This window comes from Phaethon lepturus, unplaced genomic scaffold (assembly GCF_000687285.1).
Source record: "Phaethon lepturus isolate BGI_N335 unplaced genomic scaffold, ASM68728v1 scaffold18431, whole genome shotgun sequence".
In the NCBI taxonomy this organism is placed as follows: Eukaryota; Metazoa; Chordata; class Aves; order Phaethontiformes; family Phaethontidae; genus Phaethon; species Phaethon lepturus.
In genome coordinates, this window is record NW_010518731.1 from 1 (window position 1) to 13,788 (window position 13,788).

The following is a 13,788-nucleotide window of genomic DNA, read 5'->3' on the forward strand; positions in this document are numbered from 1 at the left end:
TTGCAGGTGTCCCTGTTTTTCTTGCTTCTTCTTAGCTGTTTACCACAGCTCCCTCTTCTCAAGGCCGAGCCGTGCAGATATCCAGCTGTTCACCAGCTTGTCAATGCTGCAGCTCCTTCTCCTTAAGGTTGAACCGTGCAGCTCAATGCCACAGCTCCTTCTCCTTAAGGTCGAGCCGTGCAGAGTGATCCCAACAAGAAACAACAACAAATCATCAGGCTGAAGAGCAGTCTGCATCTTCAGTAGACTTTCTAACCTACTTCAGCCAGGTGATTAGACACAATGCAGAGACTGTAGAAACGTTCTCCTTTTCAAAAGCAAATCTCCACAAGCTGCACTAAAGTCCTACAAGTACAATTGCTGTAGTAAAAGAAAAAAGCTCTTAACTTGCTCCCAGCATGGCCTAGGGACCCTGGCACAAATGGAACAAGCTGATGGCCCTGCCTGCCTGTACCTGCACAATTTAGCAGTTCCAGATCCTATCCCTGTGAGTCCTGTGGGGCCTAGAGGCTGCCGTGGCATCGGCTCAAGTGCTGCTGATGGTAGTAAGGCAAAGAAGCCAGCAGCTGGCGAAGAGCAAAGGGTGGGATGTGGGCCCCTGAGGATGGCCGGCACTGCGCTGGCATTGTACTGCACATGGGAGCAAAACTGGTGGGAATGTTTGCACTCAAGTCAGCAGGTGTGAGTGGGGATGTGCTGTCACTAACAGAATAAAAATGTGCTCAGTTTCTCTGAAAAAGTCTGAGGGTCTTCTGCTGGAGACTTCTGCAGCAAAAAATAATGGATCAGGTCAACATTTCGCAGCTTGCGCAGTCCCTGAGAGTTTTAAGGTGCAAGTTAGTTAGTTCCTTTTAATTGCTTTTTACACTGTAGCTTACAAGGACCCCTCCACACCCCATTCAAACAGAACTTATGTTCACTGTGGTTCATCGTGTTCTACTAGTACTGCACTGGGTGTGTTTGGTGCCATTTTCTTCATTTATCCATTCATTCATCAGTCCGGTACTTGTGTTGATCCACGTGTCAGAACTTTCTCTCTTTTGTAGATGTAAGACTCTTCAGCACTCTCCTTTGTAGAGCTAGGACTCCTCAGCATAGTTAGGTTGCTGCTAGCCCTTGGCTGTGGAATGTGCCTTTGCTGTCGGGAGAAATGGCCGTTCCAGCATGCTGTCACAATGCAAGTGCTAATAAATGTGTGTGAATTAACGTATGTGCTCTGGAGCTGAACTAAGCAGAATTATTTCCTTTACCCACCTATCTAGTCTTGCCCTTCTGCTCTGTCTGATAGTACACTACTAAAGCCACACCAGTTTAGGATGCTATACCAGTGATTACCCTATCAAATTCTACCACTTGTGGGATGATATTCCCCCTGGAACAAAGATGAAGGAGGAAGGCAGGCTAATTGATTCAGCGCTCCCCCACTGCCTCTGAGCACAGGCACTTAGCTGTAATAATTGTGAAACAGAAGAATTTACGCTGAGTTATAAACTAGTAGCACAGAACTCAGTAAATGGTGGATACTTCATGAACTGTCAGCTCTTCAGAGTACTGCCATATAGTTTTACTGTTTCAATGTACTTTTCCAACTAATATCTGTAACTAACATATTTTTCCATGTTAAGGTGGCATGATGTTCATAGTGTATAACTATGGAAAGGGGACAGGTTGGGGTTTTTTCTTAATGAAACCATGCCAAGATACTAAATAACAGCTGTAATTCAATGCATTCAGGAATAACGGCTTAATATCCATCTCTCCTTTTCCCAGTTTAGAACCAGTAAGACCTTATACTGAAAACTCTTCCCATTAGTGTAACTCCAGCCCACTGCTAATATAATGTGTGTTAATTTTTACACAGAACAACAGAAAGGGTGTAAAGCACTAGTCTCTGTGCAATGCGCACTTCACAGAATGGCATTTCTCTAGAAAGTTGGCTAGCTAAAGGAATAATATCCTAGCGTCTTGCAAGTGTCCAGTGTGGTTGCTTTAAAGCGATTGTTTAAATTAAGCATTAAGATTACTATTGCTAGCATATGCCTCTAAAAATTAATGTTGCTTTTGGAATTTGGAGTGTAAAGCAGCAGGATATAAAGCAGCAGGCACATTTTTGGTGGACTTTTTTTTTACTTAAGCATGATTCCAATTTGTAAAAAGAAGAAAGACTACATCTTCATTGTCCGATTAAAAAAAAAAACAAACAAACATGTTCAGATAGAAGGAAATGCAATTCTTTTAATTGATTTCCTCACAGAAGCTTACAATATTTCTGAGCTGGTGCTTTTTCTTTAATAGTATGCTCCCACGTCCCTTCTTCTTTTTTGCCTTAGCAGAGCGCTTTCTCCCTTTCTGTCTTGAAAACAATGTTTTGTTGCTGATTTTCTTCCAAATATGTCATGAACGTTTATGCAAACAAGTGAAAAATTGAGTAAAGCTTCTAAGTTACTGTAAATGCCGAAAGCTCTTATTAGAACTCTGTCCTTCTGGTGCCGATTGATGGGACTTACGGGAATTAATTTGCTTTCCCAACTACCTGCAACGATAGTCAACTTCCACATATATAGACATGTAATAGAGTCTCAAACCCTTTTCACATTGTGCAGGTGATAATATCAAAAGCACCCATTTGTTCATTCTGGGGCATATGCTATATTTTAATTTAGGACCTTGCATGTTTTAACATGAATGGACTTTCAACCTGTCTTTTGTCTGCATCTTTATGTTGCTGGATACTGATCAGGGCTGAGTGTTATCAGCCTCATCCTTTTCCAAAGCTGCTTGTGGACTTCTAGAAAAGACTAAATGAGGTCCTATTCTTGTAACTCTATATCCTATTTAATCAGAGACATTTTTAAGGTGACAGTGGACTGTTTGGATGGGATTCAGTTGCCTAAAATGGCACTATATATCTACTCTTAGATACCGAAGTGCTGCTTTGCCTCTTGCTGTCACTCTCAAAGAATACAAATCTCCTGCAGATCTTGTCATGTCTGCCACTCAAATGTGAATGTCTCACATTTTCTACAGTGTCTCAAATGACACAAAGCATTTATGCCTAAGCAACTGAATCCTACCTTTTTCAGCGAGAGAAGAACATTATTTATGTGCATCCGTTTAGTTATTTGCTGCTTATAAAGCCTCAACAATTTTAGCACTTGAGGCGTCTTCTTAGTATTTACAAATTGTACTGCTCCAAAATTTGCTGCTCCTTGTTTTTATTTCTGAATATGTACAATATGTGAAATAAATTTGGGTTTGTTTCAATTCCTTTCTATAACAAAGTAACTTATTTGTTACACTGCTAGGAAACTGTAGTTATTTGCCATTCAACACCATTTAAATGTAGGAAAATGTCAATGGTGAAGCTCAAGCTGTTTGGCTTTTCTGAAGATCTGTACATATGGCATGTGACTCACAGTGGGTGTACTTTATGGTTGGTATAATTCATATTTTGAAACAGAGAAGGAAAATTTTGTTTGGGAAGTCATCATATGTTCATTATTTAACCTTCATGTTTTAAGATGTTGTTTAGTACCAAACATCTTGGAGTTTATGGAACAATTTTCCATTTTAAATGGAATTTCTGTGTATTGCATTCTGGACTCTCTATCCATGATCGCTTTGGAAAATATTTTAAAATGAAAGCCATGGAGTTTGGAAACACTTTGACAAGACACACAAAGTTAGGCTTTTCTAGAGTGGCCAGAGGGAAAACTTTTATGCCTTATCTTTAACCATCAGGTATAAAAATACTGCATCCAGAACACTAATTAAATTAATTATTTTTCCACAGACTGCAGCAGGTCTAATAACAAATTTAAAGGGCAAGTGAGGAATGTACTGAGGAGAAACAATAGAACTCTTGCTTGAAAATGCAAGAGAAAAATTCAAAGCTCTCTTAGGCTACTTTAAGTTCAGTGAATATATATTTGTGTTTTGAGGCTAAATTTTCCTCACTACATTTTCATTAGTTAAAAAAAATTCCAACTGTTGTATAAATTTTAAGGAGACCATTTATTTTTCTCATTGTATGTAATTATTAAGGTATTTTCTATCTCTTAAAAGAACAGCTATGAAATACCTGCAAGATGATGAAAACAAACTTGCCATTGCCTAAATTTTTGGATTGATGCTTACTTAATGTACTTGCAAAAATATACAAATTATTCTGACTGTCAATTTAAATGTATTGCAAGATGGGACGATCTTGACTCTGTGCTTCTAAGCAAGATGTGTAGAGCTTCTGTTTCAGATCTGTCTTTGAAGCTGGCATTCACTGAGCACTAACATGAGCTAGCTGAAATGATGCCTCTAGATCTTTGTACCTATGCTGAAAGCTGAAAGAGTGGATCAAATGATAAAGAGTCCCTATTTATCATCACTATAACAGATATGTCACAAGTACTTATTTTAAAAGTGGTCGGTGAGATAACTCCTGTTTCTAGAAATAAAACTGTGCATTTAGGCAATGAGAAGAACATAGAGTTTGTTTTACTGAAAGCGTAAAATGTGTAAAACTTCTGATGAGAGCAAAGCAGAAAGGGGCCATGTCTATACTCCTGGCTTTTGCCTGCATCATTATATTGACAGGTGTTGGGAGATGTGATAGAAGCTCTGACTGACGTAGCTGCCCTGACCCGGAACTCAGTAATATAACTGCAAATTCTGTTTCCCCTTCTCCCCTTGCCTTACATGACTTTTATCAGGTGGTTTGTCAGGTAGCTTTACAATACTAGTATAAAGCATAACTTTGCTGGTATAGCTTCACCTTACTGATCTGTCTTTGATTTGTACAAAAAACTGTAAAATGTTTCTCTGGTAGAGTCATTTGGAATGCATTATGAACATCCAATAGGTGTAATTTGCCTTTAAAATATCAAATTTTTCCATCCCTCCTAGAAGTGCTGGAATACTCTATTTGCAAAGTATGCAGAAAACAATCTCCTTCTGGTTCAAGCTGTGTGTTGTATGTCTTGGTTAAAAAGCAATCAAAGACTTTTAACTGCTTTTTATAAGATCTGTTCCAGTGAAACCACTGTTAACTTTGCAAAGATTTGATTATTCTTTCTTTAAAAAGTCAACTTTTTTTATCAGCCAAAGAACAAGTCATTTGATTAATGATCATTTTTATCTCTTTGAAAGGATCCTTTCCGACCATTGGGGTGAAGTCTCTTTCGAGATTCCTGAGGGCGGGATTTTTAAATAGCATCCTGGCCTCACATCCAGTGTCAGGGGGTGGATCTTTACCCCCCAGCATTTCCTCTGGTAGGTATTCCAGCCTATTCCCCCACATCGATTTTTCCCTTCATCCCTTGTCCCATCTCTCCACACATCTTAGGGAAACACAATTTGGTATTGGGCATACAGGGCGATGAGGTGTCCCTTCCAATAAAAAACCACACTGAAAGGAAATGGAGAAGATAAATTACTAGACGGTTTTACTGAATCAATGTATAGGAGAAATTGTGCGGGAAACTGATCTGTAGTTAAGTGGACAACATAAATGTTGGAAAAGAAGGCCTGGTATCCTCTAATCATGCACTTCATGAAGCATGCCTGTGTGCACCAGGGAAACATAACATTAAAAATGCCTCTATAAAATCCAAGATTTTATGAGACTCTGTGACTCCTTCCTAAAAATTTACATTCCCTTGCTAAAGCATGGAGGCAAAACAAATTTGGAAAGTCAAAAGATAATTATATATTGATATAGTGTTTAAATCCTTTGTATGCTTCTGTAGTTGCAACTTGTGTCTCATGAAAATCGCCTTAAATTTTTTTAATAGCTTTTATCACAGTTTGAACTACTATAATTCTCTTAAAATGAGTAAGAAAATGCCATTGCCTGTGTTGCCAGCACGGTATTGTGCACTGGCTCTGGCGAGGTCCCCAGCAGAGACCCAGCTGTACGGTGGCAGGGGGGACCCGGAGCGTTGGTGTAAGGTTGAATGTGGGCCAAGAATGAGAATGCCCTGCCAGGTAAAAACATGCTGCTATCCGATACTGGGCTGAAATGAGAAAGAAGGACAGGTTAGAGGCATCCTTTCCCAGAAAGGCTGTATGTGCTATCCATTCTCTTCTGGAGCCATTAAACACCACCTTCCACCAAAGCTAATACAGGAAGAATAAATACATGCATCTTAATTGTAGTTAAAACCTAATCCAAGTTCAGTTCTGTTCCTTTCCAAACTACATATTTCTATGTAAAATTAATCTGTACATGGGCTAATGTCACACTTGTATCCTTTCAAGACATCTTACCTGTAATGTTACTTACAGTTTTTCTTAAAAAAGAAAAATCCCTTATGGTAAAAGTGGGGAGAAAATTGAAAAATTACATAATGTTATGACTTGCTATACAAAAGAAATTGTACTACTTCTTTATGCCCCGTTTTACCTACTGCAATAATTATAGGCCTCATTAATACGAGAGGATTCTTACTTTTTTTTTTTTAAGTGCTGTTATTTCTTTGATTATTTTCTTTCTTTGAATAGAAGTTTCTCAGCAACTTTGGTGTCTTTCCTTATGACTGTTCGGGTATCTTTTGTAAACAGTTTGTAAAATACTTTCTACATTTTTTCTGCTTGGGATATCTCAGAGTGTTTAATAGCCCTTAGGCTATTTTGGCAGTCAGCATCACGATGAGATCGGTATATGTAACCAAACAACTGTGGAAGAGGAAATACTCCAGGCCCCATAAAATTCTGTGTTTTGCACATAGTGTTACATATAGCGTATCACCAATTCTGTTAGATTGCAAATGGCTTAACTACACTCGTGAACTGGCTTCTCACCTACATACCTACCCACAACTTTATTTTATAAGGTCCTCAGGACTGTTGATTTCTGAGTGCTTGTAAAGCTTTTTATCACACTTTTTAGACTTAAATCATAACTCTCAAATGTTTAATAAAAGTGGTTCATAATTTCTTGCTATTTAATGTCTTTTACTGAGAATTATGATTCAATCTGATAAAATAATCAAAACTGGGAAAAAATGGAAATGCAGCTACATGATGTGCAGCATATACCCTAGCCAGGTAATGGAAATAAATGTTATTGTTTGATCATGTCAGCAACAATGACAAAAAAACGCCAAGCAGCAACCCTACAGAAAGGGAGAGACTGACCATCTTCTGGAAAGTGAGTATTGCCAGGTAGTTAAAAGCCAGGGAAGAACTGTGATAAATCCAAGGGATGAGATGTGTTCCTTTGAGAAAGAGTGCATGTGAGGTCCGGGTGGCATGAAACACTGCAGTACAAGTCAGAAATTGCTGTTGACAAATGTACCCTAACAATCTTATTTGTAGTGCTGCTATTTAACTCTTCCTTTTTTACTTCATCATATTTCTGTTTACATTAAGCACAATCTTAATTCTGAATTGCCTCTCTTTGTTACAGAGATGACCAGAGGATGCCATTTCCATTTCATGATAACTTTCTAAATTGCTAAAACCAGCTTTGCTGTACATGTGAGCAAAAAACTCACACATTTACTGCATTTTTTGCCCTCCCTCCCCCCCGCAAAAATCTGTTCAAGGCAGTACTGATCTGGCATGTGAGAGACTCAGAACTGAATCTCTTACTGTGCATGACTCAGTGGAAAATATAACTTCATCCTTGAATCCTTAATCACTTTAGTACAAACAGAGAAGGGATGTACCCTTTGCTCCTTTGTATCGAAAAACACAGAAAAAACCTGACCTTTTTTCTGAGTATTGCTGAGGAACAAAGACACCCAAGGCAACAGTGCTCCAAGAAGACATTTAAGCAGCGGTATCTGTGTTATCATGGCAGCCTCTGGCTGTTAGATCAGCAACGGGCAGGCAAAAGCAACTGCCCATTGCAGTCTCGATGCTGTCTCCAAGGCTTTACCCTCTCCCATTAGAAGTGGGAGGGCTGCTGCTTGTGTGCTGCTGCTGGAGGGAAGCGTGCTGGGTTGCTGCCTTTGGTAGCACAGTGACCCCACCTCCCTTATCTGAGATGTTGGGCTCATATTGGACTGTAGCTTTCATAAGCCTAAAAGAAGTACTTAATGTTTAATAACTTTGCTGAATTGTAACCTAATTGCTTCACATATAGCTTATGTGTAAGATTTCGGTGAATTTAACTACATGGAAGGCTTAAAATGCCTGCGTTATTCTGCTGTTAGGGTCATTGCGAACAAAGGTAATGAGATGGGTTTTATTTACCAAAACCTTTAACTCAAGTGGCAAATTTACTTCAAAATAGTCCAAAAATTTATTCCTTACTAGAGACAAAATGCTTTTACATCTTTTTTCTGCAAAATCCCCCACAGATGTGTTCAGTGAAACACAGAACTAAACTGGAAAGCCTGGTGTAAATATCTGGAGAACAGCTTGGCAGGGCAACGTAGCTGTTGGTTTCCTTTTTTTCCCTTTCTACTTTTCACTCAATAATTGGGGGGAGTATATTTCTTTTACCATTGCACTGAGAGCTGTTGTTCAGTTTTGTGTAATTTGGTGTCTGCTTTTGCGCTGTGCAGAGGTTCACTTATGTAAAAGGTATCCTCATTTAGCCAACTTAATACAAAGATTAATTTGTGTTGCTGCCATGGGGTATTACATCTTTCTGCATAAATGGATTGCTTCAAATGTAGGTGTTTTTTAAGCCTAGACATAGCTGTGCTAATGTAATAGTGCTTATATTTGACAGTTGCATCAAAAGTTTGTCACTGATATACGGCCATTTCCCTAGAAGCAAAGCTTTCAGCAGGCCTCCAAATATCTATCCTAGATTTTTGCAAAAACAAGCCCATTTTCAGACAATAGCTCCCTTTTGATTTAGCTGTCATTTATGTCACAAATTACTTCGTTTCCAGTTATCACACTTGTTAGCAGTACAAATTCACATGACTTAGTTGATGTCAGTCTATAATGGCAGATGGATTCACATAAGCAATAAGTACTTTTTCTCAAGTGCGATCCTTGCATATATGAAATAGAATTCTTAAACCACTCAGCAGTTTACACTCCTTGTCATAATTAACACTGGCACAAGCTGTGGAAGCTTACCCCTTCTTTCATCATTACACATGCACACATAAACATATGTACGCATATTGTGAAAAACCAAATCACTGAATTGCCAGTGCTGCAGCTATTTGTTCAAATTCCAGCCCTTCCAAACTAAGTACGGTGTTGTTTGCTCCATTTTGGGGAAATTCTTAGCTTACTACCCTTGCTGTGTATTGGCAGCTCTCAATTTCAGTCATGTGTAAAGGGTTTGTTATGTAAATGCATACCCATATTGCCTGGCACAAGTTACAGATGAAAAATTTATGATATGCTGCTGTCTTTGAAGAGTGTCAGACAGATTGTTAAGCTTGCTGAGTAGGAAAGGAAGGGAGGGAAAGCAAACACGATTCCTACTGTTTCTTTCAAGCTAAACTCCTTTCCTGAGTTTTTCTGCAGACAAGAACAACTAGAGATGGGCGTCAGGCTATGAGAAACTACGGAAAAGTTCCTGCTAAGTGAACTTCCTAGACCATCTTCATACTGTTCAGCATTCAAGCTACCATTAGCAGAAGAGTGGGAAAAAACATCAAAATTATTCTTTACACACCTTTCTATGAACATCAGTGCTGCAATTTGCTTGTGAATCTTCTGATCTCCCCATGTAGTCAGCAGCTGGATCATTGGCCCCTATTTCACTCACAGGGCACCTCTCTGAAGCTTCTGTGAAAGTATCTTGATATGACTTTTTTAATGAAGTCTAAGCATCAGTTATTTCCTACCACTTATTTTGCAAGGGTTAATTATCCAGCTCTTTTACATTTTGGGAAAATGGAAGCAAAGAAATTAAGCTTGATAAAACAATCCACCCCTGTGAACCTCAAAAAATATATGCGAGAAACGAGGATGCACTTACTCTCCAGAAATTTAGAAGTTATACAGAACAGTTTGCTCACTGCTGTCTTGGGCTAGGTAATAATGGGACTCCTCCTCCACATAAAGTACATTATGGAGAGGATATCCCCTTTGCAGTGTTTTACTGCCTGGTTGTTTCTGACTGTTTGTCTAACATACAGTGTAATGTACACATTTATTACAGAGAGCTTCTCAAATATCTCAGACATAAATGTAGAATACCAAACCAGATGATTACCCATTTTGTTTTCCCCAAAATTAATATTTTATTACAATTTCCAAATGCACCTGAGTGAGCCCATTATTCTCGATATTGTATAAACTGACAATTGAAAGCAAATTGTATTGACAGACCCTTGTTGAACAAAATTACTCAACAGGAAGAACCATCAAGGACCAATTGCTCATAGTGAAACTCAACTATAATTATGTTATTCCAATAATGAGAAAATTAACTTTTTTTTTTTGTTAATGCGTTTTTCCCTACTCTGGGTTCCAGCATCTAAACTGCTGTATTTTTTGTTAAATTAAAATTGTGAATCCTTTCTCGGTGACTAATAAATTGATTCTTTTATTGCATATGCATTTTCTAGGCTATCTGAGCCATATGGCTTTTCCAGTTTATTCTTTCCAGTCTCAGTGCTATTTCAGTGGCATGTCTAGCCTTTAAAACCCTACAACTAATACATAATGACATCTATTTTCAGAGGACAGAAGTTCAAATGTATATGGACTTTTCCATTAGGCAGGCAGGAAGTACTACAAAACCAAAATATGGATGAGCAGTAAGCGACACAAATAGTGAGAGAAACCTTTTTTTGCACTGGTCAGTTAGGGTTTAGCTTGAAATGTAGAACTGGGATTAAGCTCTGATGTAGGACATGATAAAAGGAGGTCTTCATTCCCTAGCCTTGCTAAATAGCTCACTTCATGCTCCGATGGTTGTTGTAAACAATTCCAAATATTTTAGCCCTAGAAGTTCAGAAAAGTTTATTTGCATATGTGGTCATTTTTACATAATACACAGTACTATTGCATTTTTTTTAAATCTGACTATAGAAAATGTGGTAATTTATTGTAACAAGGATGTGAATTGAAGAAAGTTGCTGTTCATTACTAACAGGAGCAGAAAGATAGGAAGACAAGAGCTGGAGGAGCCTGAAGGATACACAGAGAAAACTATTTGTAAATACACTGCACACAGTTATTCTTTGTTTTAAGGTGAAAGGAAAAAAAAATTCTGAACTCCCTTTTTAGCCTAGCAGTAAAGTATTTGATATGAAAGCAGATTCAGAATTGTTTGACTTTTTGTGATGTGGGAGACAGAGGGAACAGTTAACTTGAATAATGTTCAGGGTTTTTTGGCCTGTTTTAGGTAGAAAGGTAGTGTACCTTTACCAAATTCAACTTGCTGAAGTACCATTCCGAGGCCCAAATACTGTGTATGGAAATAATCTGCTTAATTCTGGATTTTACACGCTGATATTCAGCAAGACTGTTCAGGTGCCTTATACAGTTGGTGAAGACTAGACAACTCTGGACTGACTCATATGACCTGTTTGTGATGCATAGTTATATAAATTTGACTCCTTCCTTTGAAATGCCTTTTCTTTCTCAGAAGAAATCTAGATATTGCTAACTATGGAGGTGCCTCCACAGTTACAGGAGTTAAGTTATGGGAGATGATTGCTTTTGGTTTTCTTTTTTATGTGTCAATGAGTTTCCATGTTTTTCTTATTTCTTCAAGATGTATATTCTTGTCTAAAAACCCCTGCATCTAAAGTTTGCTGCTTGACCTATCTTCATTGTAACTCTTGGCTTTTCTTCATGACCAAAGTCAGAGTTGAAGGGATAAGCCTGAGAATGTGTGCCTGCATGTCCTGAAGTTACAAAACCTCAAAGAGAAATAAGAAAAAACCCTGAGAACACAAGATTGCAAAAATGTCACAGTGTTAAGTTCATCATTTATTTGCTGAAGCCCTGACTCATGATGTTTTGTTTTCTTAATCTTGGATTTAGCAACTCACACGTTACAACTGAAGCTTCCTTTGTGGATTTCAGAAACTTCAGGAGTATTAGTATGTGGCCTCCATTGCTTCTTGAAATGAGAAATTATGCCTTTCTTCATGTGTAGAAAAGCAGCAAGATAAACAATGAAGGACAAGGTGGTGGCTCATCAATTTTGTATAGCTCAGAAGTTTAAAGTTTATGAAGACCAAAGGGAAATAGGAGCAAAACATGTATGCTGAAATAGTAAATGGAAAAAATACATCAAGGATATTCTAAAGTGCAAGACGTGTCAGAATCTTATAAAGATCACAATCAGGCAGAGTAATGAATAATCAAAAAACGCCCTGACATTTTAGAATAGGATTAAAATAATACCTAAACCATGTCATTATATTATGAAAGCACAAAAACATGTTTTACTGTAACCTTATATATGCAATTTTTCACTTTGCTCATTTTCAAACCTCTGTCGTAGCTTACAGCTTCTAAATATAACACACCTATGATAATGGGTAAATTCACAATAGAGATTAAATAAATTTATGTTCCATAAGCACCTGTTGTGTATCAGGGCATACTGGTATTGATGAAGGGCCGAAGCCTCTGATACACCAACTTAATTTTGTTTAAATTCCTTTACATGCTCTGAGGTCAATACAGCAAGTGATCCTTGATGCAGTCAGGCTCTGTGGACTAATTTTGAACCAAGGAACACCCCTTGCTCTTTCCACAAGAGGATGCAGAGTGGTATGAATGTTGAAAATGTGAAGAGTAATTTAAGGGTGGAATGTCATTAGATTAAGTGAAATATGCTGAAATTTAGTTATCAAAAAAGTGAGGTGAATTGTTTTGGTTAATCTAACTGAGCAAAAGTATCTCTCTCAAACTGAATACGAACAGAATCTGTTATTTATTGTAATTTGTTGTTGTTGTTGTTCTTTGCTTCAGTGCTAAAGTGAAAGTGCTGGAATTTTTAGGGTTGTAAGTCAAATGTCAAGCAATATCAATCTTATGCCAGAATCAGTTCTACTAAAAACTTACTTCCCCCTCCAGTACACAATCAAATCAAAACTGAGTGACCAAATTTTTTGTGGCTGGTCATTAACAAATTACCTATTCTTGCAAAGAAACTAGTCTACATTCTCCCTCCTACTTATACACTATGATAAAGACTGCCTTTATTGCTGGGATTTCTTGGTTTAAAATGGGATGATATAACCTTGTGTTTGAGATAGAACGGTCAAAAATGCAATCCTTGAGCTCTGTTCATTGTTCTGACTTGTGAGTTTGTCATCTCTTAAAACCTATTTCAAGTCAGTATAAGGTGGTCCTTATAAGGCATGGAGATGACAGAGTGGTTCCAGGATACATGACCAAGATTTTGATGCAACCATCAGCTGTTGTAATGATCTGTGGAAACTGGCGTAATTCAGATTATTTTTTAAGGTAAATCAGTTTATCCCAAGGGCCCAGGCTGGCACACTGCCCTCTCAGGATCAGGGGAACGTGAAGACTATGCAAACCCTCTTTGTGCACACTTTCTGCAGATACGGTGGTTCCCATAGCTTTTTCTTGCAGGGTGAGGACTTGGTTTTTGTGATACCTCAGCCAGGTCACTTTGCCTCATCTCTTTTTACCATACATAGGATGGATTTTTCTGTTTATAGATTAGTATTGGAAAAAGAGTGTAAGACTCTCAAATGAGGTGCATTAGATGTACTTAGAAGAGTTCATGCAGCAGCTTTCAGAGCTGGTTTACAAATGTACCAGCTTTTGTTACCCTCGATGTGTACATCTGAATTCTAATAAGCCATCTCACCCTAAATAATGAAGGTGTTTCTTTTTAATTTCTGCTTCTAACATTCATGTAAACGTAAGCAGCAGGAA

The 13,788-nt window shown here is 38.1% G+C and overlaps 1 protein-coding gene across 1 annotated transcript in view; it reads left to right on the forward strand.

Annotated features, from left to right (window-relative positions):
* Positions 1–421: 421 nt before the first annotated feature.
* The window catches only part of LOC104628302 (ephrin type-A receptor 6-like), a gene marked incomplete at its 3' end in the record, with an annotated part of 71,550 nt that continues 58,183 nt past the window's right edge, over positions 422–13,788 (forward strand). The window contains exon 1 of the mRNA XM_010296834.1: positions 422–651. Coding sequence (XP_010295136.1) covers positions 422–651 — 230 coding nt within the window. The remainder of the gene's footprint in view (positions 652–13,788) is intronic.